Below are 24,428 nucleotides of genomic sequence, written 5' to 3' on the forward strand. Positions count from 1 at the left end.
TTAAGCAACCCAGTCCATGGTTTTTTGTATAGCAGCCCAGTTTAGTAAGTCAACCAGTGAGAGCAAACGACCTCCATGTGGCTTAATATAAAACAGCTGAAATCCTGATGGCCTAATATGTTGCTGTCAAATATACTCAATTCTTAATTACTAGCATCCTGAAACTCCCAACATCCTTCCAAAACCATGTTAAACTGAGTTTTAGGTAAAGAATTCTGGCTGCTCTGTGTCCCATAGAAGTTTCATTAATAAATTTAAAATAGGAGTGTTTTAAAAGACACAATTTAGCTTATAATAGTGATAGGCAGAATATTAGATTTGCTTTACAATTTATTTTAATAAAATTAATATGCACTCAAATGTTCATTTGGTTTTGGTAATGTACAATGGACTAAATTATCTGATTCTGCCTAAAACAAATTCTAAAGCTTAATTTAAAAAATTCTTTAAATCTCTGAAAGAAAATGTTTCAGTCAGCAGCTTTCCTACCAACTTTAAAAAGTAAAAATTGTACCTTTTTACAGCATATTTTACTATTAATTCAATTTGTCCAGCAATAATATCAAGGAATGAAAAGGGTTTATATTCATTTTGCGAATTCTAATAAAGTTTACTTGGTAAACAGATAAACATTAAGCTAAACTTAAAAGTACCAGAAAAATGAAAACAATCCCTTTTAACTAGCATTTCCTGACAAATAATATTGTCAAAAATTAGCAAAAAAAAAAAAATCTTAAATAGGCTGTAACATGAAAATAAAGTTAAAAAATGCATACGGGATACAACTATATTTGACAATGTTCATGTAATGATGGTCTGTAATAGATGGTCTTCACTTTTAAAACTTTGTTTTTTCCCAAGCAGTGAATAAAACCATGCCATTTAGTGGTTTTTCAAGTGTTTTGATATTAGAATTGTTTTTTTTAAATGCCCAAGGTCAGAGTGCAGATTTAACCACAATTAATAACTTAATTTTGATGAAAGTAAATGCAAATATAATTTATATATTGTATAATATATTATATTAGAATACATTAACATTACATAATATGTTAGATGCAAACATAATTCAAAGCGGGAAGGGCAAGCACTTTGGCTGTTACCAGAAAATCTTTTTGCAGCTGTCTTTTGTTTCCCCACCTCCTATGCCCCCACATTCATTGAGCTGAAAGTGCTAATTCTATAAGCATAACTTGAGTACTGTCTCTTCGAGGTCCCAATGCCACCACCTCATTACTTCTCCCCTGAATTCCCATAGTAATCTACTCACTGGTATCATTTTTACACCTACATAATTTTATTTCTTATTCATTTAATTCTAAAGCAGTCAAATATTCCCTGTCCATGGAACAAATGTGTAACCCTAAAGTAGAACTATTATTCATTTATACCCTGAAAATAAGCAATTATCTTTCTTTTTTTAAAAATTTATTTATTTATTTATTTATTTTTGGCTGCATTGGGTCTTTGTTGCTGCGTGCAGGCTTTCTCTAGCTGTGGCAACTGGGGGCTACTCTTCGTTGCGATGCGAGGGCTTCTCATTCCGGTGGCTTCTCTTGTTGTGGAGCATGGGCTCTAGGCACGCGGGCTTCAGTAGTTGCAGCACGCAGGCTCAGTAGTTGTGGCTCACTGGCTCCAGAGTGTAGGCTCAGTAGTTGTGGCACACGGGCTTAGTCGCTCTGCAGCATGTGGGATCTTCTCCGACCAGGGATCAAACCCGTGTCCCCTGCACTGGCAGGCGGATTCTTAACCACTGCGCCACCAGGGAAGTCCCACAATTATCTTTTTTAACAGTTGTAGTTATTTGAGTTTAAGAATAATCTCAAACTTACAAAATTAACTTTAAAAATACACAAGTAAATACTCTAGCATCTTTTTAGCATGGAGTTACACAGCAATAATAATTAAGCAGGGACTATAGGCATTAATCAGGGTGACTATCAACCAATAGACTGAAATAAATGAGCAGCCTAAGGGACATCATCTACCAATAAATATATCAAGAGCTACATACACAAGGCTGAACAGAGAAGACAAAATCTATCTTTATTGAGCTTATAGTTAGTTAGCCTCCACAGCTTCTCCATTGAGAGATAGCAATGAAAAGGTAAACAAGATGACTTGCAATGAATGGTGTCTTGAGACCCACCTGGTCTATCAAGACTGATATATTATTAATATTGTCCCAACTCTACAGAGGGGAACTCAGTGAACCCTTAAACAATGCCTGCTACATAAAACCAAGAGGTTAAGTGTTTATGAAATGAAGAGACCACTAAGCACACATATTGAATTCAAAGAAGCTAACTAAGAATAAGCAGGGTGAAAGAAACCACAGCCACGTTAATGTAAGTGACCCAACACACACCACCCAGAACCAAGTGGGTCTTTTTTGAGCAAAATCACCCTGTGTTTGAGGGAGTAGAGGGAGCTGGGCAAATTCTTATCTGTAGTGTGATGGGTATTAACTGAAAACTGAAGAATAGACAGGTACACAAAGGGCATGCTTTGTCTTCTGTGTTTGAAGGACAATATTGCGTTTGAGGACAATAATATTAATTTCACATATCACTGTCTAGAAACAGTGATTATTGTATCACCCACAAGAAGAGATTTGTACCAGTCTTAACAGGAAAGTCTGCACACCCTCCGGCTGTGAGGGGTTAACAGTGATCCTATTACATCATCTGGAGCTCATCCAGACTACACGATTTCAGAAACATAACCTGTATCAGTCTGAACATGTGTAGAGGAAAAACAGAAACATCTGTATTTTGGCCAACTCTTCCACAGATTTTTTTTTTTCCATCTTAGAAAAAAAAAATTAGCCAGGAGAGCTTGGTAAATTTTAACTGTGACCCTATCACTGGTAAGGATTAGTTCCAGGCAAGGTCTCAGAAATCTCATTTAGCTCATTTCTAACATTAGTACTTTGCTATTTTAACACACTTCTTGTTTAACTAAGTTGTGTTAATTCTGTTCCATTCCTCTACCCCATTCAACTTAATACCTTTTACAACCCCCAGGTATCCGCCTTTTCAGTATCATTTAGCACTCTTCTCTGATGTTAGAGTGTTCTGGTCTGATTTTGCATTGGTCAATTAAGATTTTATGCAGATTTTAAAAGGTTTGCTTCCTCCTCTTCTATAAAAAAATGTCCATATGTAACTGCTTTTTAACTACTCAAGGAAGAGATTGCTGGAAAAGTGGATCTGAAGAAATTTCACTTGAGATCAACAACAAAGGGTCCTAACACATCTCTGTTACTACCTATAGTGAATCCATTTTAACCTAAACCGAGTTTTCATAAAATTCTAACTACTTACATCTCCATGGTTAGTTTATATGTAAAAAATACTCTATTACTATTACTCTATGACATCTACAATGGCCTACTGAAGACAGCACAGGCTACTTTTCTGAGCAATCAAAAGAGCACTTGCTAGGGAAAGCAACAACCTAAACTAAGATAAAACGAAGTTACACACCTCTGGGGGTTAACCTACATAAGTATACCAATAACTATTTAATGAACTTAGATATGCATAAATATTTTCTTTATCCTACCATCTATATTGATGAAAACCAGCTGAAAGGAAGGAAAGAAAACAGATGCACTGATTTCATAAGGCTATTTTACTTTAAAGCCCAACTTTTTAAAGTTGTGTATACTAGACAAAAAACTTGAAAATGACATAAAAACAGATAGGATCAGCTCCATTATTCTATGTACAAATAGGAATTAAGTCTCCAGTCTCTCTGCCCCTTCACACTATTTCAGAATCCAAACCCTCTGAACAAATTCACACACTGCTGGATGCCAAGCACCCCGGTGTCAAAGTACACAGTTCCCCCCTTTAAGAAAACCTAACATATGAAGATTTAAAGCAGCAAAACCAATGCTGAAGACCAATGTCACTGAAGTAATCATTTGCCTGGTAAAAGCATTTATTTAAGTACTGATTTAAAAGTGATCCTGTAGGGACTTCCCTGGTGATCCACTGGCTAAGACTCTGTGCTCCCAATGCAGGGGGCCCAGGGTTTGATCCCTGGTCAGGAAACTAGATCCCACATGCCTCTACTAAGAGTTGGCACGCTGCTACTAAGAGTTTACACGCCACAACTAAGACCCAGTGCAGCCAAATATATAAACAAACAAAGAATAAATATGTTTAAAAAAAAACTAGTTAAAAAAAAGTGATCCTGTAATATTTAAGTCAAATAATACGAAATTGGCAGTAGTTACTGTTCGGGGCTTAGAAAACTGGCAACTTTATAGAGTCAACCTAATTGCAAAATTGGATTCACAAAAATCAGGCCTACACAGAACTTTAAAAAATCTATTGCACACCCCCTCCCTGGCCTAAGCAGGAAATGGGAAATTTATGTTCCAGAGAAGTAGACTAAGAGGATCTGGATTCACATACCTGGCACAGCCAAGAGCAAGGATGAAACCCCACACTCTCAACCCTAAAACACTGGCTCTCCATCTTAACACCCATTACCACCAGCAATGCTCTCTAGAGAGGGGACTGACAGATTTTTATCTGGAGAAACTGACCACTACAAGAGAACCTAACAAAGATAATGACATTTAGGGCCTCCCACAACTTCAGGGCCTGGTTGGTTCCTGTTACATTACTCTCCAGTGAAGCCTACTTAAGACATTGAAAGCAGAAAAAATTTAAAAAGAAACACCCACTATAATATCCTTAGAGAGATATTATATTACTACATCCATGAAATAAGAACAGCATGTTATTAAAAATAACAAAGGAACAATGAACTCAGAAAAGATTCCCTGGAAATTAAGAACGATAAATACCTTTTTGGGGTGAAAAAAAAAAAACTGAAAAATTAAAAGCTGAAGTTGAAGGAATCTCCCAGAAAGCATAACAAAAGGCGGGAAAGATAAGAAAATTCAAGAGTTATTCTGACAAGCAGGAATTCCAGAAACAGCGAAAACATTAAAAAGACTGGAAGAAATTATCCGGGAACTAATAAAAGAAATCTTTCCTAGGACCAAAGGACAGTTAGGGCAACTATACTGCAAAACTTTAAAGGGCACCACTCACACTGAAGACTGAGTTTCCAAACAATGTAATCTTTACAATGAATTTTAGGGCTTCCCTGGTGGCGCAGGGGTTGAGAGTCTGCCTGCCAATGCAGGGGACACAGGTTCGTGCCCCGGTCTGGGAAGATCCCACATGCCGCGGAGCGGCTGGGCCCGTGAGCCATGGCTGCTGAGCCTGTGCATCCGGAGCCTGTGCTCCGCAACAGGAGAGGCCACAACAGTGAGAGGCCCGCGTACCGGAAAAAAAAAAAAAAAAAAAATTTAAATGGTAGTGTAACATGTTCTATAAATATGGAATTTTTAAAAGGGGGTAAAATCTCAAAGGAGTTGGAAATGTTTGCCTCTGGAGAATGCAAGCCATAGATAAAGAAAAGTGAGTTAAAACTGCTCTTTTTCATTATAACCCTAATAGCACTAAGGGATTTTCTGAATCTATGTATATGTTACTCTCCTAAAATTAAATTTCAAAATATGTTTATAGATAAGACTATATAAACAAGTATGTTCAACCATCTCTCCTTGGCAGAAGAATCTGGTGCTTCCTCCCAAACTTTCTCCTTTCCTGAATTTTCCAATTCTCTCTAATGAACATGTGTTACTTTTGTAATTAAAAAAATACACCTTATTAAAAATCCACAAAATCAGATACATGGGGAAAGAAGGAAGAACTTTTATAAATATAAAACAAAAGAACCCCACATTCATGCTTGTACAGAAAAAAAAAATCCACCTCCTACCCCCACCTCCTAGATAGGGTTTAGCTCCTTCCCAAAACCCTGCTTCATACTACAGTCACTTCAGGATATGTGAGAAGTTACATTTCAAAGAACTTCGTAAATCCACATTCAATTGTGTGAAAGCACAAAGTAGCACTCTGAAGAAAGCCATTTTTACTCTGAAGCCCAGATCAACTAGTCTATAGTAAGTTTTCATGCATGTATCAAAAAGCTCATTCTCTAAAACGTATATTTACTGGATAAAGAAAGACCTTACTTTAAAAATAATCAGAAATCTCCTCACCTTGGGTTAAGTAAGAAATTGCAAGAGGAAGAAAGGAGCTTTTAACAAAATGTACCCTCACCACCCGCAAAGCAAGACCCAGCTGAAAAATCTGAAAAGTCTATTGACTAACACTATCCTGTGAAGAAAAAAAGAAGCACACTAAAGTGAAAATAGGTAAGTAACAGCACTAACCACAAATAAAGCACTGAAAATATCTGGTGGAAGAAAACAGCAATATTTTAAATAGATACGCCTATTTGCATTATTTTGTTAATTTGCAATATTATTCAGAGAAACAACATCTTATTATTTGATGTGTTAAAGATTATGACGCTTCTCATGCTAAAAGCCAAATAAGGATTAAACTACTGACCACTTTTGTGTAAAATATTAAAGAGAAGGGAATAAAAAAAGACCACTGTGATTTATACCAAACTTCTTTTGTTTGCTTTCAGAAGGGGTGAAGCCCTACGCAAATAGAAGTGCTTCCACGGTAGCAGTACTTGTTCCCAGGAAACGGTGCTACAGTACTTGAGCAGAACCACGAAGCAATTCTTCATAAAAACAGCAACGTCCCTTTCGTGGCTTGAAGTTCCGATCAATCCTCGAATCAGAAGCCTTTCTTGTAAAAAGTGCATCACTTAGTAACCACAGTTATTGAACCACACAGCTCTTTAAGACCCTCCTTTATACAATGCTACTCAACTACTATTAAACTTTCAAGTCATAATTGATGGCTAAATTATGCTATTACTGAAGGTAGCAAATTAAGTTTGAATAATCTTAACTGATTTTTAAAACAACTTCACTTTGATTTGCCCTAAGCCTAAACTTCACTAAATATTTTGACAACTAAAAGGTTAGATTTAGAGTTTACCTCTTCCCAAAAGTCTTAAGGTAAAATACATTTCAGAGTCATACTAGCATTACTATTTGGGGATGCTAATTTACATTATTTTTCCAACTATAATGTAAAACATTTTTCTACATTACTAATGAAGACTGATCTCAGGGTTTCAAAAACTTTTTAAAGTTTCAACTATTTGAATATTACCTAGGCTTTTTTCTTTATAGTTAACATGAAGCTTTGGGGGAGAAATATGCTTTCAATGTTACTTTTTAAAGAAAATTTGCCTACCATCTTGCAGCTAATTGAGTTTGCTGAAATTAAACATCAGTTTGATAAAGGTTAAGTACTTTTTTAGTTCACTCTAAAAATACTCATTATTTCCCCCAGTAAATAAACTAATCTCTATGTTCTATTTACTGTCACATCCACTATCTTCCAACTGTTTTTTTTTTTTTTCTTCTACCACCGTATCCAACAGTTTCACCAGCGTTTTTCTACCTAAATCACTGTGGCACCATGGGCCATTCTTCCTCGGAGTGCCCACCCACCAAGCAGAAGCATTTTTTCTGAGAGCTGAGGGCATACTTTTATCTTCTTTCTCCACTCAGCCTCAATCAGCAAGATAAATGGGCAGGGACAGTCCTTCCCTCAAACAGGGAAATACTCTGCTTTGGGATTTTTAAAACTGAAGTAGAACTGACTTATTATATTAGGGAAATGTTTTGTGATTGCAATTTCAACTGTTTATGGTTATTTTTTTCTTTTGGCAGCTTAATCAACAGTTAAGGGCAATATTACAAGCGTTTCATTCTTAAAGGGAAATCATTTGGGTTACATTTGATATAACAAGAAACCAAAAAAAGAACAGCCTTACTCTCAATGAAACTGTTCCTTTTTAAAACATCTAATCTTTATTACGGTAACAATGTATACACTGTATGTGTTCATAGTCTTCTGCTGGGCAAGTGTTTGGGAGAAGAAGCAAGACCAAATTACGATAACAAGAAACAGTTTAATTCATCTCCTTTAATTGATACATGTCTGAAGTAGCTTTAATTAGGGCAGTGGAGCATTCACTTCTGAAACAAGATACATGGTCAATAGAAAAAGAATCAAACCATTTGTAGCAATTAATAACACCTGCAAGGTAAGTTCATTTAATGTTGGAATATTGGCTGAGTTATATGTTGCAGAATGCAAAAAAAGCTCTGAAAAAAATACCTTTTTAAACTGTGAATCAAGATACTCAATAATTTTAATAAAATCCCAGCCACAAGAAACCTTGAATCTTCAAGGATTAAAAACACTGAGGCCAGTTATTCAGAAAATGATAGATAGTAGAAATGAAACAAAAATGACTTCTTAAAAATTAGAAGATTATTAAAACAATGCAAATCTCCACACTTCTAAAATTACTGGATGAGATTTCTAAAATCAAATTATAAGGTCCTATATGGTACATTTTACACAAGAAGTTCTTTGTATGTGGTAATAGTTGCAAGGCATCAGAGTCAATAAAATAAATCTGAGAAGTAAGAGCACTCCTTGTAACAAGAAATATTATAGAATACTAATTCAGGAAGTTATTCAGCAGCTTATAAAGAAATAGGAAGTTGTTGACCAACTACTTGAAGAACTATTTCCTGTAGGAAAACTATAAGACAGATGAAGAAAGCAATAATTCTCAGAGCAATAAAAGAATTATTTTAAAATAAAGCTCAATACACAATGTTGAAGAAATTAGTTTTAAACAGTAAATTCAGTAGAACAAATATACCCAATATACAGACTAAGCTTTTTAAAAATACTTCACAATCATACCAGAACTTGAATATGTGTCATTGATAAATGTAGCCAGTACCATACTTCCTCCTTATCACTTGCCAACCTAAGGTACAAGTCTTCCTCGGAAAATCTCACTGACCTGGGCAGGGCTTTAAAAATCCCAATAGCTGCCTACCTATAATCCTTCAGTAATTATGCTGCCTTGAAACAATAGGATGGGCCAACTGACTTCAAAGTCATTCATCTAAGGTCGCAAGACAACAACTAGTTGTTTCCCTACATTTCCTGATATGTACCAAATAATCAATGATTTTGCCTGCTTTTACTGACCAAGACACATCTAACAGGGAAAACATTTCTATTCCTGAAGGTTTGATATGAGAAAATTATTCCATGGTGTCAAAAATCTTCATGTTTCTCATATAATAAATCTACTTTTACTTCCACGTGAGAATCCCTCAAAAATCTTAAAGAATAATCATGTTTATCTCTCTTCTTCCCAGTTTTTCATTTCCATGGTAACCATTACCCATATGGCATAATTTTCCTATCATTTTGTTCTGGTTTACCTTTGCTACAGGCTCACTTGAGCGGGGTGCTTGGGGTGGTGTGGTGTGTGTGTGTGTGTATACCCTTCATTAATCCATCTTTGAGAGAAACACTTCTCAAAGGAAGAACCATTGGAAACTAAAAAATAAAGTATAGAACATTTCAGGTCAAAACAAAAAGATCATTCAAAATAATAAAAATGTAGGCCCATGTCACCTAGAAGCAATTATTACAAGATACAAAAGACTAAAAGAGGAGCATAAATGTTGCTCTTTAATCATAGACTTTTAGCTATAACATCAACCAAAGAAGAGAGGCAAGCCAGCTATTAAGCTGTTTAAAAATCTCCCCAGGTCAGCATGTGACCCAGCAGGGAGAGGTTCAAAAAAGTACAGCCTTTCTTTTTCCTAACAACCTGGTTTGTTTCCACTCCTTTCCCTTCAAGACACATCCCTCACAGCTAGTAGCTCTTTCAATCATTTACTCTGGATGTCTGCTTGAGAACAAATAATCTTGCTCATGCAGATGAGTCTGCCAGACTTGTGTGTACTTTCCAGTCTCAGGCCCTTTATTGTTCTGGTTGAAACCTGACCCTTTGAAATGGATACCAGGACACCAGAAAACGAATTTAAAATATAAGAAAAAAGTTGGAGGAAAAGGGGCAAAAAACTGCAGAAACTTTTTAAGATCAAACTTTTTCCTCTGCTCTTCTAAATAAGCTTGTCACAAAACTGTATCTTACACTGCAAAGTAACAATCTGCCCCAAAAGACAATCAATATAAAATACTAAGACACACAACAAAACAATATCATTATTGTATTATCTGATCTAATGAATAAATGCTACATTTCCCTTAGGAGAAGACTGTCAGGACAGATCACAATCAAAACTTGGACTGTTTTTTACTTTATTATCTCAACAAGATTAAACAATACTAAGTAAGCAACTTTTTGAAAACATCAATTTCAGTTTATAATAATTACTTTTAGGAAACATTTTGTATATACTTATTCCAAACACACCAAATAAAAATATTAAGGTCCTACCTATAATTTCAAAACAAGAAGGGATGAAATTCTATTTTGATCTTTTCAGCTTCAATGAAATTTTGCCATTTTTTTAAAACACACAAAAAAATAAGGCTGATAAAAACAAATAACCCAATGGCTTTGTTTTTGTTTTCCCAGAGAAGAGAGATTCTGTCTTGAAGGCCTGCTAGCTCGAAGAAGTTTGACACTGAGCATGTATATCAAGCGGGAAAATTCATATTTCTCTTTACCCTTTGAGGGAAAAACAAACTGATAAATCACATCAAACTGCAGCTAAAGGGTCTGTCATCTCACAACCTAAAGTACTATAATATTAGACTCCTAGGGAATTCCTCCTTATTTTTATAGTTCTTTTCTACCAGTAAAATGGTAGAAAAAGGTAAGTAGTACTGCACATATTCATAAACCTATGCCAGCCCCAAAACTCTCAATTTGAAATTCTTCACGGTATCCTTTCAGTTTTGAGCTAGGCTAGTTAATAGGTTCGGCACAAACTCAAAAGAAGAACATCCAAATTGCCACAAAATAAAAGATTATTAAAAGGTTATGAACCAGGAATCCATAAAGCTTTCAAAACATTACCTAAAGAAGGTATTTAGCTCATACTGAACTGAAAAAAAAATTATGGAAGATATAACTGAGCTTGACATAAATACTAAGTACAATATAAAAATAAATGACGTTTTATATCTTTGTACCAGAAAATTATCTCCTACCATTATTTTCACTTACTTTAAGAAGTATCTCTGACCAGAAGATGTCTTTGCCATCTCCCAGCCCGCTGGCAGAGGTACGTCATCAGGTATCTCAAAAGAAGACTGTCTAAGGTGTTGAGCAGTGGGTGTAGCTGCTGGGCCAGAGACTACTCCCGTGGGTGTCAATGTCCCAGGAGATACGGCTCCCAGCTGCAGGGAAGCTGGAGAGGAATGAGCTCGAACATGCTGTGGAGTCAGGGCCCCTGCAGTGCCTGCATCAGTACTGGCCTATTAGGAATATTAAAACAAAGATTTCTTAAAATTTGTTTTCAAAGAGAGTCCCTTTAGATTTCTTAGATAGATATTTGGTTGCAATGAAATTCTAAATCCAAAGGCACATTTCAACATTTAATATTTGACACAGAGGAATACAGGTTTGCAGATGGATACTTTTAAATGTTTACGTGAAGGCCAAGGCAGTGTGGGTGCTTTTCCAAGTTCTAAAATGTTCTAGGTATAAACAAAACCCAAGGAATATAGCTATGGATTCTTTTTCTTTCTTTTTTTTAAACTAGGTTTTACATAGTGAATGTTTTTTCCAAGCCAAGCCCTAAACACACAACAGTTGTCATTTTTTTCTCACCATGGACAAATGTCATCAATAAAGCAACCATCAAAATTCATACAACTTTTAAGGAATACAAAAGATCCAGAAACATCCGAATATTCTTAAAAGCCTCCTAATGAATGAAATAAAAACCCAGCCATATATTTGTACCTAGATGATAAAGATGTCAACAATTCCATTACAATATAACTTAAGAATTTACAAACATATTTACAACTGTGTAGTAGCAGAAAAAATCCTGAACTCAGACCCTAAAGTTCTGGGTTCCAGTCCAAGCTGTCTAGTGTGACACTGAACAATATCATAATCTCTGAGCCTCAAGTTTTCTCATTTGTTAAATAGCTTTTTTTCATGATGGAAAAATGAGTATATGAATTTATATCCAATAATTTGTGAACAATAGTATTTACAACCCACATTTGTAGTATTCATAATCTAGTACAGTTATTTAAATTCCTTAACTGAAGAGTTAGGGTTTGATTACCAAAAAGTTATAATTTCCTAGATTCATATAGGCAAGTAAGGAAGACTAAAAGCAATCAGCAGATGCATCTATGCCTTGATGTTAAATCATGTACATTCTGAGTTTCCAATCAGAATGAATTAGGACTCACTAGCAGAAATAAAAAGTCAAATTTATAGATGCACGACACTTGGTTAAAAAAGGCATTAAAACAAACAAAACTACAACAGATTATGAATAGTATGAATCCATAAACTGCTGATATAAATTACTGTGCAATTATTTACTAGAAAAATAAGTATTGCAACTTTTAGTTGCAATTCTTTACAGCTTATAGATGCCACAAAATGGGGAATTCAATCTCCTATGGGTATTATACTTTCAAAACATATTAACTAACAGCATAGTCGTGTAGACTGTGGGGTGCAATGCCAACACATTTTTACCCATAATGAGTCCAGAAACTCATTTCCAGGGGTAAAAGAAAAAAGCATACCTAAGTCTACTTCTTACAAATTGAAGTATTTGGGGCAAGCTGCTAAATTGTTTTTCCTTCCTCTTCCTTAACCCAGGTTTTTGTCAGCAGGTTAAGTGAGTTTTTCTGAGTTCCAAAACCCCTTGGTCTGAGGCAGGAGAACACACCACAGGCCTGCTGCAAATAGGAGGGGCGATGGGAGTGGGGCGATAACTGTTCTTCCCACTCAAGTTACAGCCGAATGGACTAACTACATCGCAGTATTTGGAAAACCAATTAACTTCTGGACAAAGTTCCTATGCTGAAGTTTAGCCTGAAGCAAGCTCTTTTTAAAAAAGTAAGGAAAGGAAGAAAAACCTACACTAAACAAATCTTCTGGGACAGGTCAGAATGTTAACACTTTCATAATAGTTTCACTTTAATGTTGGATCACGTTGACAAAGTAATCGAACGTTGTGTATGTGGAACAGCCATGTTCATATCCTCAATAAGAATTAAAGAGCGAGCCTCGAATTAGTCATCACTTCCCAAACATTAACTTCTAATCACAGTTGAACTAGGCAGGACTCGGCCTATGAGTCAACCTGCAGTGCGTTATCAAAGGCTTCTGTTAAAACCAAAGCACGGTAAAGCTCAACTCAGGTCCTGCGCAACGTGTAGATGTGGCTAATTTAAAAGCATTTCGGCAAACTATAAATAATAGTCTCCAACGGGGAAGCCAACACGTGAACCAACTAAGTTTGATAAGAGTAAGCCTGCCCGACTTCCAAGGCGCTAGGTAAGGGCAGGGGTGAAAGCACTAACTCCATAAACAACTTCCAGGAAAGTCTGGATCCTGTATTCAGAAAGCGCCGGGGCCGCGAAGAAAATAAATGCTTTTGGGAGGGGGAGGGGGAGAAAGAGCGAGAAACTAAATGGACTGGTTCAACCCCCACCCCTAATCAACACTGGAAAACAAGAGAACAATTATTTGACTCCCTAGGAGACTGAAGTGGACCGAGAGGCCCAGAAGGAAAGGGGGCCCAGGGCTCAACTTCACAAACTCGGCCGCCGCTGGCAGCTCACCCACACACAGATGCCAGAGGCCCCCCTCCCCCTCCCCGGCCCCGCGGCGGCGGCGGAGGGAGCGAAGGTGCGGAGCGCGGCGGCGCGCGCATTGTGCAAGCCCACCGCGGCCCGGGCCCGACTCTCCCCACCCCCTTCCTTCCTCCCCACCTCCCCTGCCACTCCCGCCAACCTCCCGGGAACCCCAGGAAGAAAGAAAGGGCAGGGAAAAGCACGCCCCCCGGGGCTGCAACCGCAGAGAGAAACTACAAGCGGAAAAACAAATCTCGGCCCCGGACTCCGGGACGAGTGGGGAGCCCGTAGCCGCGGCCGGTGGGCGCCTCCAGTCCCCCCGCCTCTCCGCGAGCCCCCGTCCCCACCTCTCTAGCGCTCCCGGAACCCCCCTCCGTGGCCAGGGCTCGCGGCCGCCGCTCCCGAGCGCCCCCGGGCCTGGGGCCCGCCCGACGGGAAAGTGGGGAGAGGGGCGGCCAGGTTACCTGTCGGGAGTGGGACTTGGGCTCTGGAGGCTTGAAGAAGGAGTCAGGCAGCTTCCGGAGCCTCATGGGCACAGTCTGGGGCACGTTGGCCGTCTTGGGGTTCATGACGGCGTTGAAAAGCGCCTCCAGGTCGGTCTCCGAGTCCCCCCGGACGTGCACGATCTGGTGCCCGGCGGGGGGGGCCTGCGGTGCCGCCTGGGACCCCGGGGGTGCCGTCTGCCCGGGCCCGGACGGCGGGCCCTGCCCCTGGGGGGGCTGCGCGGGCGGCTGCCCTTGGCCCTGGGGGGCTGGCTGAGGCGGCGGCTGCTGCTGCCCGGGATCCATGGTTTCTCCCTCCCCCGACGCGCAGCCCGACCAGGCGGGCAAGGGCTCCGCCCGGGCGCCCCGGCTCGACGGGCCGAGATGGGAGAACCGGCGAGGGTGGCGGGCCGGCGGCGCTGGGCGGCGGGAGCGGCGCTCGCCTTGCTCTCAGCGCCGGGGGGCTGCGCCGCGGCCCCGCATCCCCGCCCCGGCGCCTCCGCCCCCGCCCTGCGCCCCGGCTCCACTGGTCTGGCGGCTGCGCTTCGGGAGGGGCTGCGAGAGACCCGGACCTGCGCGCCCGAGAACTTTTTTCCTTCACGCCCTTGACGGATGCCGGACAGCTAGTTGCCTTTCCCCTCCCCCTTTCTCTCTTATTTCCTCTTCTTGTTCCTTCCTTCCTCCCTTTCTTTTCCCCGGCGGCGGCAGCGCCCGACTGAGACAGAAACTCGCCTCAGACGCCAAAACTAAAGTTGAGAGAACCGCCCGCCCGAGCCGCTCGCGGCTCCGCCTCCTCCCGGCTCTTCCTTCCTCTGCGCGCCCGCCCGCACAGGATCCGCGGCCGGCCGCGGAGGGAAACTTTCCCCTGCAAGTTAACTACATTCCTGCAGACTCCCGGCCTCCAACGCCCCTCCCGGCCGCACGTGACCAGCCCGCCAGCGGGCCGGGCCTCCACAGTGCTTCATGGGGCTGGGGCCTGGGGGCAGCCGCGGCGGGGAGCGTGCCTGGCGATCCGCGCCGGGAGGGCGGCCGGCCCGACGACCAACGTTGGGTCTGGTCTGGGTCGGAGCTCTGATCTCTGCGGCGAACGCGGCCGCCCTTGGCCGCAGGAAGTCCTCCCTCCCAGCCCGGCCACTTCCCCGCCAGTTCTCGGGAAAGGCTGAAAGGTTTCCAGCTCGCTCCGAGATGCGAAACAGCCGAGGCCGAAAGAAGTTGGGAGGGGACGTATAAATCCACTTAAACCCTCCCCGCGTTAGCGCGACTTGACCAACTGGAGTGTCAGTGTGGGCTCAAATCCTCAAACTAGGTTGGATTTAAAATGGTACCCGTAACAGACATTGATTTTAATAAGGGTCCATTTTTTCTTAATATTAACTTGATTTTTTTTCCCACTCAATATTCAAAACCCACTTGAAAGGGATAAACGATTTCTGTAATTTGAAGCTTTAAGACTAGATCTGTGACTCAGTGTGATTTACTAAATAACCAAAAACTGCCTTTTTTAAAAGTGAAAACTTTTTTAGTGCTCAGACTTGAAACACAGTTTTGAAAATCTCAACGGAAAAACTCAGTGTTTAACTTCGGTTGCAAGCATTCCTCGGTGTACCTGTCTTTCATCCTTGAGGGGATGGGAGCCTACCTCTCTTTGTTATCCCTGTGCCTGGCACAAGGGTGGATTCTCTTAAAGTTGACTGAATAAGAAATGAACGGGTGAGGAGCTCACCCCAGGCACCTGGTTGTCTTTGTGGCAGTGTCATATATGCAAGGAGTTCACTTGAAATCACTCAAAAGCAATGAAAATTTGTTGGGTTTTTTTTGTTTTTTTGTTTGACGGCGCCTCTTGCGAACCCGTGCCCCCTGCAGTGGAAGCACGGAGTCCTAACCACTGGACCGCCAGGGAATTCCCCAAAATTTGTTTTTTAATTCATACATTCTGATTTTTTAAAAAGCAGCTTTACTGAGATATAATTCCATTCCATACAATGCGGCCATTCACGCAACCCAGTATTTTTCGTATATTAAAAGGGTTATGCAACATCACTCTGATTTTAAATCCATTAGTTCATTCTAAAGAAAACTAGCTTCCTGTTTTAATGATTTTTGTCTGCAACGCTAGTGAAACAGATGTGTAAACAGGATTAAACAAGGAAAGGTCCCCTGAGCAAAAAAGTAAACTCTTCCTCCAGCCAGGACATGCCCTGGATAAATCTGAAGAGGGATCTGTATCACTCGGTGTGGTGGGGCAGGCCAGGGAAAGAACCTCAAGATTTTACGGCAAGATTCTAATCAACTGCTCTGGATTACACTTTCATCTGAAGAAAGGGATCTGCCTCCATGATGCCCATGACTGCTTTTTATATTTATCCCCACCCCCATCTCCAAATGTCAAGTGCGTTTAACCACAAATTTATAGGTTCTGGAATTCCGGAGATCTGAGTTCAGATCCCAGTCCCACAATTTACTAGCTCTGTGACATCGGACTAGTTACTTATTTCCTATTCTTTAATTTCTTTAATATTGGGGTCAGGTAATGACACCTACTTCATATGTTGAGACAAATGAGTCAATGGACATAAAGCAAGTACTTAGTGCAGTTTTGGGTGTGTGGTGAGATCCACATAAACATCAGCTATCGTTGTTTTGCCGTGTTCACAGATTACTTCACATGTAGTGACATGGCCTCTCCTTTGCAGCAGTCCCCCTCAGGGACCCTGTTGGCAGTCCCTTCCTGTCACATCTAATAATCAATCCACACAAACAAAGCCTTTGGGCAGAAACTATGCATTAAAATTTCCAGCTGAAAAAAAAATTTTTTTAAGAACCAAAGTTATTGAAAACCTGGGATTGTAATGGAAGCTGTCCCTTCACTAGAATATTTATTACCATGAACACTATAATTAAAGGGCTTAGGGTACAGCAGAGGTTGCTTTGTTCAATATTGTTTCACCTGCCATTCAACTGAGAACAAAATTACTTTGATAAGTGGATTTAAAGGCTGTCTGGAGTGATGTTATGTTCTGTAATCACCTCTGTAGCATCAACCAAGATTTTGTAATTGAATATTCCTGATCTACAAAATTTCAGTCACAGGTCAGTAAGGGATAAAGATAACATAGGTTCAATCCTTCGTCCCCTCTCTTCCTCTCCAGCCTCACTTTTAGAGCAATTATCAATCCAAGGCACCTTGAGGTACGGAGTTGCCTTCTTCATACAAAGACCCAGGTTACCCTGGATCATTTTCAAGTCCATGTAGATCACTATCTGAAAACACTAGTCTTACAATGACTTGCCTTCTCAACTACAATGGACCCTCTTCTCTACTTTATCTGTCCACACCCCACCATCATCCAGAAATACTCCAGTTGTGAAATCAAACTATGTTATACTATTCCCTTAATTACTCACACCTCATTTATTATTAGCTTCTCTCTCTTCTACGAACCTATCACTCCTGTTTTCACTTCTTTCCCAATTCAGTTTAGAAATCATAACCCATTGCTTCAGCCTCTCATAATCATCTGTGCCCTCAATTCTATTGCCCCATGTATTTGAATGAACTGGATCTATTAAACTGGATTAATCCAGTCATCTGTCTTTTCCATTCTAACACCTAAGGCTTATGGGGGCCTGGATCCCACATTCATTAAAAGCTTCAATCAAAACTTTTGACAGTTTGTCCAAATGAAGTTATACTATCATCCCACAGATATACCTACATGATTACAAGAAAGCATTCACTGTAGAACTTTAAACTTTGTCCTGTTACCAAATGACACTGTCTGCAATGCATTATAAATTAATATTTTAAGTAAATTCTGTAATTAATGAATAGCACAATTCTATTGCACTGTAATGATTGTGTGTTAAAGTTATTAATTTGCTAAGTGAAAGCATTTGAAACACACTCTGATTTTGTAACCCACTCCTGGCATCCCAGCATGCTTGAATATACTGGGGGCTTGAAAAGAGGAAGTATCCAGCCCTCTCCCACTCCCAGCCTCTGGAAAGCCTAGCTGACACCCTGGTTCCTGGGGACAAATGGAGGTAATCTCACAGGCTAGTAGCCCCTTCATATTTATAGTCTCTAACCATGTTTCCTTGTGTCCAGAGTCAGCTTCTCACTCATATGATATTCTAAACTTTACCACTCTTCTCATCATGTTTATTCATCATCGCCCTGCCCTTCAGAAAATCACATCACCTCCAATTGCACAGAGAAATGGAGGCCACCATACACAAAAGCCCTAGAAGTCTTCCACTGAACCTTCAGAAACATGTATATGACTTCACAAGCCCCTCCCTCCACAGGTACATCTTTGGAAAGAGCAGTCCACATGCCTGTTCTTCACTTCTTCACCTTTTGTTCATTTGCCCTTTGACCCAACATACCTAAAACTGAAATCTTTACCACTACGCTCCTCCACCTTCTACCACACACACCTTCCCAAGCCACATCCTCTTTCTGATTTACCATCTCAGTTAATGGCGTCAGGATCCACCCACTTGTTCAAGCCAGAAAATTGAGTGTCCTCTTAATCACCACCCTCTCACCATCACTTACATCCAACCAGTTGGTAACATGTGTTAATTTTCTTTCACATCTTTGAAAGTCTGCTGCCCAACTCCAGGTCTATTCCACTTTGACTTCGCTTCCCATCACTTTCTGCAGAGCTTCCCAAATCATGTCCCTGCTTCTAGTTTTACATGGTTCCATCAGACATCTATTCTGATTCAGAGTGACTTTTCCAATGTGCAAGTCTGATCATGGTGTGATATATTCAAGACTCCCTTACCATGGTATAGACTCACTTATATAAGTTCTGTTTTCCAGGCCTTTGTGGTTCCTTAAATAAGCCGTTTTCCCTCTCACCCTTTGGCCTCTACAGATGCTATTCTTGCTGTTTGGAACTTCTTTACTCTTCTTTTCACCTGATTTCCCTTGGTACTAAAATTGCAAGACTTCTCTAATGGGAAGTCCTCCTTGGCTCTCCCCTTCTTACTGGTCTCTACCCCACAGTAGGTGAGAGGCTTCTCCTCTGGAATCTCACAGAATCCACCCACCACTTCCATCATGGCGTTTACCATAGTTTTAATTTTTTAATGTTTCTGTGTCCCCAACACCACTCTGGATGCTTCTACAACAATATCTTCCATCTCTTTATTCTTATGCCAGCAATGCTTAACAATAGATGCTCAATAAATATAGAAAAGAAGTAGGGGAGAGAGGTAAGGAGGGATCCCAGAACTCAAAAGTAAAGATATGGGTTTGCTGCCACGGTTCCAATTTTGAAAATTCAGACTCCACAGGACAGATGTTTCTATAGCATATACCTCTAAGACTTACAAAATTTAATAAATGCTAATGAATTTGCCTGAATTTTCAAATGTTCTTGATGGAATGAAAGTAACAGTAACATTATGCCAGACACTGTGCTAGGTCATTTAATCTTTATAACAACTCTTTAAAATTAAAAATTAAAATTGAAAGCAACCTCTTCTAGATGAGAAAATCGAGGCACAAACAGGTTAAATAACTTGCCCAAAGTTGTACTGCTAGTAGATGGTAGAGCTGAATTTGAATCTACAGTTTCTATTCCAGAGCTCAAACTCCTGGGGACAAATGTACATTACATGTAATCAGGTACATTACATTTAATTTCAGATAATTCAAAAGGGTTATTGACAAATTTATACATATAGAAAGATAAGAGGGAAAAAGAACCCTGTCATCTAAGGAATATTTTATTTCTATTGACTATTAAGTGTTGGTTTAGGATTATGAAGTCTTAGTGTTAAATGTCAAGGACAAACCTGGCTTGATTTTGGGGAAGTCAAATTCAAACTGTAAAGAGACAAAGTCTTTTGTCCCAAAGGAGGAGATGTTTGGGAAAATTTTACTGGACAATATACTTTTTAGGGGTTTTCATACTGCAAGGGACATAGGTTACCTCAGTTAATGAGGGTCTAACTTAAGAATTCTTAAGGGAGAAAGGGAGAAAGAAACAGCCCTAGCACCTGGAGATTGGCGTCATGGAGCATTATACCTTGCTCGGGGTTCATTGTAGCCCTAATCTTACTGGTGGGGATGTCCTAATCCTGCAGAATCCATCACTGTCTATTTGTAAATTCCCTATCATAGTGTCCCAGGACTGGGACTCAGCTTCTCTTTTGTCTAAGACTGGAGAACTCTTTCTTCCAAATCTTCCTCGTGATTTCTGTTCACTCATGGCTTCAATAGCCTCAAAGCTTCTGCTTATTCCCTTCTGTTTCTGGATCTTCCTACTGTCTGCTAACTGTAGGAGTGGATGAAATTGAGATGAAACATTTGTGTAAGTACTTGTAGAGTGCTGATTATGTGCCAGGCATTGGTAGTAATTGGTATAATGATGCCTATTTCATAGAATAACAAAAATTAAATAAGTATGAATAAGTTTTTATTATTGCATCATGAGGATTAAGAAGGCCCAAGATACAGTTTACTTGGTATAATTGCATGAAGAGAAATTAAGGAACAGCTTGCTGAAGAAAGTTCTGCTTGACCTGACAGTACTTCATTATTCAACTCAGAGACATTATTTCAGAGTTCTCCACTTTAATATTTAGAAGATAGTTTGTGTGTATTTGTGAATTAACATAGTCCTGAAATTATTCTTTTATTCTAATTCATGTTCTAAATACTCAAATATAAAATGTTTATCGCCACAGCCTTTGTTGATTGTTATGTGTGTTCCACATTAGACACTAATCAATAATTATGAGATAAGTCTCTGGTTTGAAGGAGATTCTTCTACAATAGCAAGAAACAACTGTGAACAGTAAGTGGATATGATAATGATCAGGAGCCTGGCTGGTTTTGAACACTGTTTCAGTCTAGTTGTGGATAGAAGGGATTCCCAAATCTTGTAGCCCTACCTCTACTTTAGAGCTGTAAGCTACCCACTTCTTAAATAGTACAAATTACTGATCTTATTATTGAACAGATATAAGCAGAATTGGAAAAGGGATTTAGCACACAGATGTTTAAAGGCAGGTCACTGCAAAGCTATATATTCAGCTAAAAGGTATATGCTGCAATGCCTGGGGAACTTCATTAATTCGGAATCCATTATTTTGAGGTATGTGACAATAAGCGGCGTTAGACTGAGGTTTTTTCCCCTAGGTTTCAGATATGATAAGCCTAAGCAAATAAGAAAGACAAAGTGTCATTTGTTTACCAATTTTAGAGAACAGGCAATCTTAAAGCACTTTAAAAATGGACATCTATATGCAAGTAATTACTTAAAAAACCCAAATCATGTTCACCCCTGTTTAGTTACACAGTATCAGTTGGGGTAGGGAGCTGGGGAGCTGGGATTAGAAAAGAGATAAGCCACAGCATGTGACAATACTTCTTTGTAAAATTTATAATGCCAACTTTTCGCTCATTTCAATGGGTTTTTCTGACACTGGTTGTATAGTGGACACTTTTCTCTGATAGCAGAAAAAATATTTATGAGCAATTATACTCCCGGTTCCTATCCATGTGAGCTGGTTGCCTAAACTAATAAACAATACGTCAAAAGTATGACACCATCCAGAAAGGGTTGGGGGCATGAGTAAATTGCTTAATCCTGTTTTGTGTTAGAGGACATGTCAGGCCTATTACAGAAGGACCACTCCTTTCAAAATATATATTATATATATATTTTTCATATTTCAGCACTATAGATGCATTTTGGTAATAGGCTCCTTTTTTTTAATGTAAAGTCATATATACTGTAGTAAAAAAATCATTTAAAATCAGATTTCTTTTTCTTCTAAAATCTAGCTAAAATTATCCATATGGGAGAAATTAAAGTTTGGTCTGAGATCTGGCTGTGAAGAATTTTGGAGTATGAAGCCCTTCAGACTTCGGGCAGAACTAAGTGGGGTGTGTAATGGAGGCCCCAAAGCACCTCTCCAGTGCTTTATGCAATACAGGTTATCAGATTCAGACTTGTACTTTCCACATCTATGCTTGAACATAAAGTTTACTAGTCTCCTCATTTACTATACTTTTCTGAATTGTATTAAAAATGGAAAGGTGTCTTCTAAAAATACTAAATATATTCTCTATCAATTGTTCTCAAGGTGTGGTCCCCAAATCAGCAGCATCAGCATCACTGAAATCTTGTTAGAAATGTAAATGCTTAGGCCATAACCCAGACCTACTGAATCAGAAACTCTGGAGGTAAACGGCAATCTGGGTTTTAACAAGCCTGCGTTAGGTGATTAACATTTGAGAACCACTACTCTATATGATATTCCACATTCTGTTTTTATTTTATAAATATTAAATATGATGTTTTGTAAACATTATGCTTCACCATTTATAGATAAGTATCCCTTTAATTTCATCATTTATTCTAGAAATATCTATATCTAGTATATAATATGTATTTGAGAATTGAAAAAATCTATTTATTTGGTAACATATTCATGGTGTAAAGGATCTCAAAAAGTGATGTCTTGATTCTTACCTGAAAGTTAACCACTAATCCTATTTTAAAAGCTGTGTTAAGCAGTGATTCCAACTTGTTTATAGTTTTAACATCTTGTGACTATTACTTTGACATATGCATACCTTCAACGATGTGGCACAAAATTGTTTTAAAACAATTTAAAATCTAAATGTCTTTTGAGAATTTGATATACCAAACTCTGAAAGTGCCTCTTCATTTATAACTTATTTCCTCTTTAACTTAATTTTCTAGTGTTCTATCTAATGGAAAATATCTGGATACCATCTCTAATAATTCTTCATATACCTGAATACATTTATTAAGTCTCCTGACAGTCTTTTTTTTCTAAACTATCCCAGTTACTTAACCTTTACTCAATGTCTTGTTTCTCAACACTTTTATTCTTCTCTTGTAGTCCTCTGACTCTTCTCCAAGTACCCCATGTTCTTCTTCAGTTGTTAAGATACTATATACGCTACATAGTGTCCCAAACATCATTTATATACATTTGATTTAAATTTGTGAAGGTCATTATTTACATACTTTTTATGTGTAAAAGGGTATAATTTATTCTTTAGAAATATAGTTTTAGGGAGTCAAAATTTGAACCCTTATAACATGCACATGAATTTTTTATGCTGAATTAGAATGACAGCATTTTAGAACTAAAAGGCAAAGGAGATCACTTAGCCCAACTTCCTTCTTTTACACAAGAACTTATGGTCTTGAGAAGTTATTCTGCACTGTCCAAAATGGTAGCCACGAGCTGCATATTAAATAGAAAATTCAGTTCCTTTGGTCACACTAGCCACGTTTTAAGTGCTCAGTAGCTACACATGTGGTTAGCAGCTCCAGTATCAGACAGAACAGATATAGAACATTCCCCTAACCTCAGAAAGTTCTACTGGCTAGCACTGGGTAAATGACTTGCCCAAAGCCATACAGCTTCTGTGTGACAGAGCCAGAGCTTCTAGTTCCTGGTCTCGAGATATCCCACAATACTACTACCTTTTTAAAAGGACAAAATATAATAGATTACTTATCCTATCTACAATGCTTATTAAGTTTTATAAAAAGCATTGTGGGAGGCGTGGATCCTGACCCCAAGAAGGTTTGAAGGAAATTACTTTAGGCGGGCTTACTGCCTATATAGAAAATGGCAGGTGGTTTAGTTACATCTCCCTTCTGGCCTCCGGCTATTTAATGTCTACAGTTGACTCTTGAAGAATGCTGGGGGTGGCGCAGTCCAAAAATCCACATATAACTTCACACTTGTCCCTTGATTTTGCATCTGAGGAGTCAACTTATCTCAGATCATACACATGGTGTATGTAAATACACATGTGTAAATACACAATATATAAATACACATGGTGTGTATTTAGTGAAAGATATCTGGGTGTGAGTGGACCCAAGCAGCTGAAACCTGTGTTGTTCAAGGGTCCACTGTATATGTATGCAAATGTGCATTCACTGAATGTTTACTGGAGTATCTTCAGTCCCTTTGATTTTCCCAGAGACATCGGACACTTCTCAGCTCACACCTTAGTTCCTGCAGCCCACTGCTGGCTGATCTCCTAGGCTCCATTTGTTCTTTCCTGCTTCAATCAATTTTCTATAATTCGAAACCCATTTCCCTCAAGTGCCATTTTCACCCTTGATCTCCTACTCAAAACTCTAGTAGAGGGCTTCCCTGGTGGCGCAGGGGTTGAGAGTCTGCCTGACGATGCAGAGGACATGGGTTCGTGCTCCGGTCCGGGAGGATCCCACATGCCGTGGAGGGGCTGGGCCCGTGAGCCATGGCCACTGAGCCTGCA

At 39.4% G+C, this 24,428-nt stretch overlaps 1 protein-coding gene across 9 annotated transcripts in view; it reads right to left on the reverse strand.

Annotated features, from left to right (window-relative positions):
* Nucleotides 1-14,437, reverse strand: part of YAP1 (Yes1 associated transcriptional regulator) — a 107,252-nt gene extending 92,815 nt beyond the window's left edge. For all 9 annotated transcript variants that reach the window (XM_065881267.1, XM_065881271.1, XM_065881269.1 and 6 more), the window contains exons 1-2: nucleotides 14,114-14,437; nucleotides 11,044-11,294 (exon numbers count right to left, since the gene is read on the reverse strand). In XM_065881267.1, coding sequence (XP_065737339.1) covers nucleotides 11,044-11,294; nucleotides 14,114-14,437 — 575 coding nt within the window. The remainder of the gene's footprint in view (nucleotides 1-11,043; nucleotides 11,295-14,113) is intronic.
* Nucleotides 14,438-24,428: the final 9,991 nt, after the last annotated feature.

The sequence above is a fragment of the Phocoena phocoena genome, chromosome 8, assembly GCF_963924675.1.
Source record: "Phocoena phocoena chromosome 8, mPhoPho1.1, whole genome shotgun sequence".
Taxonomy (NCBI): Eukaryota; Metazoa; Chordata; class Mammalia; order Artiodactyla; family Phocoenidae; genus Phocoena; species Phocoena phocoena.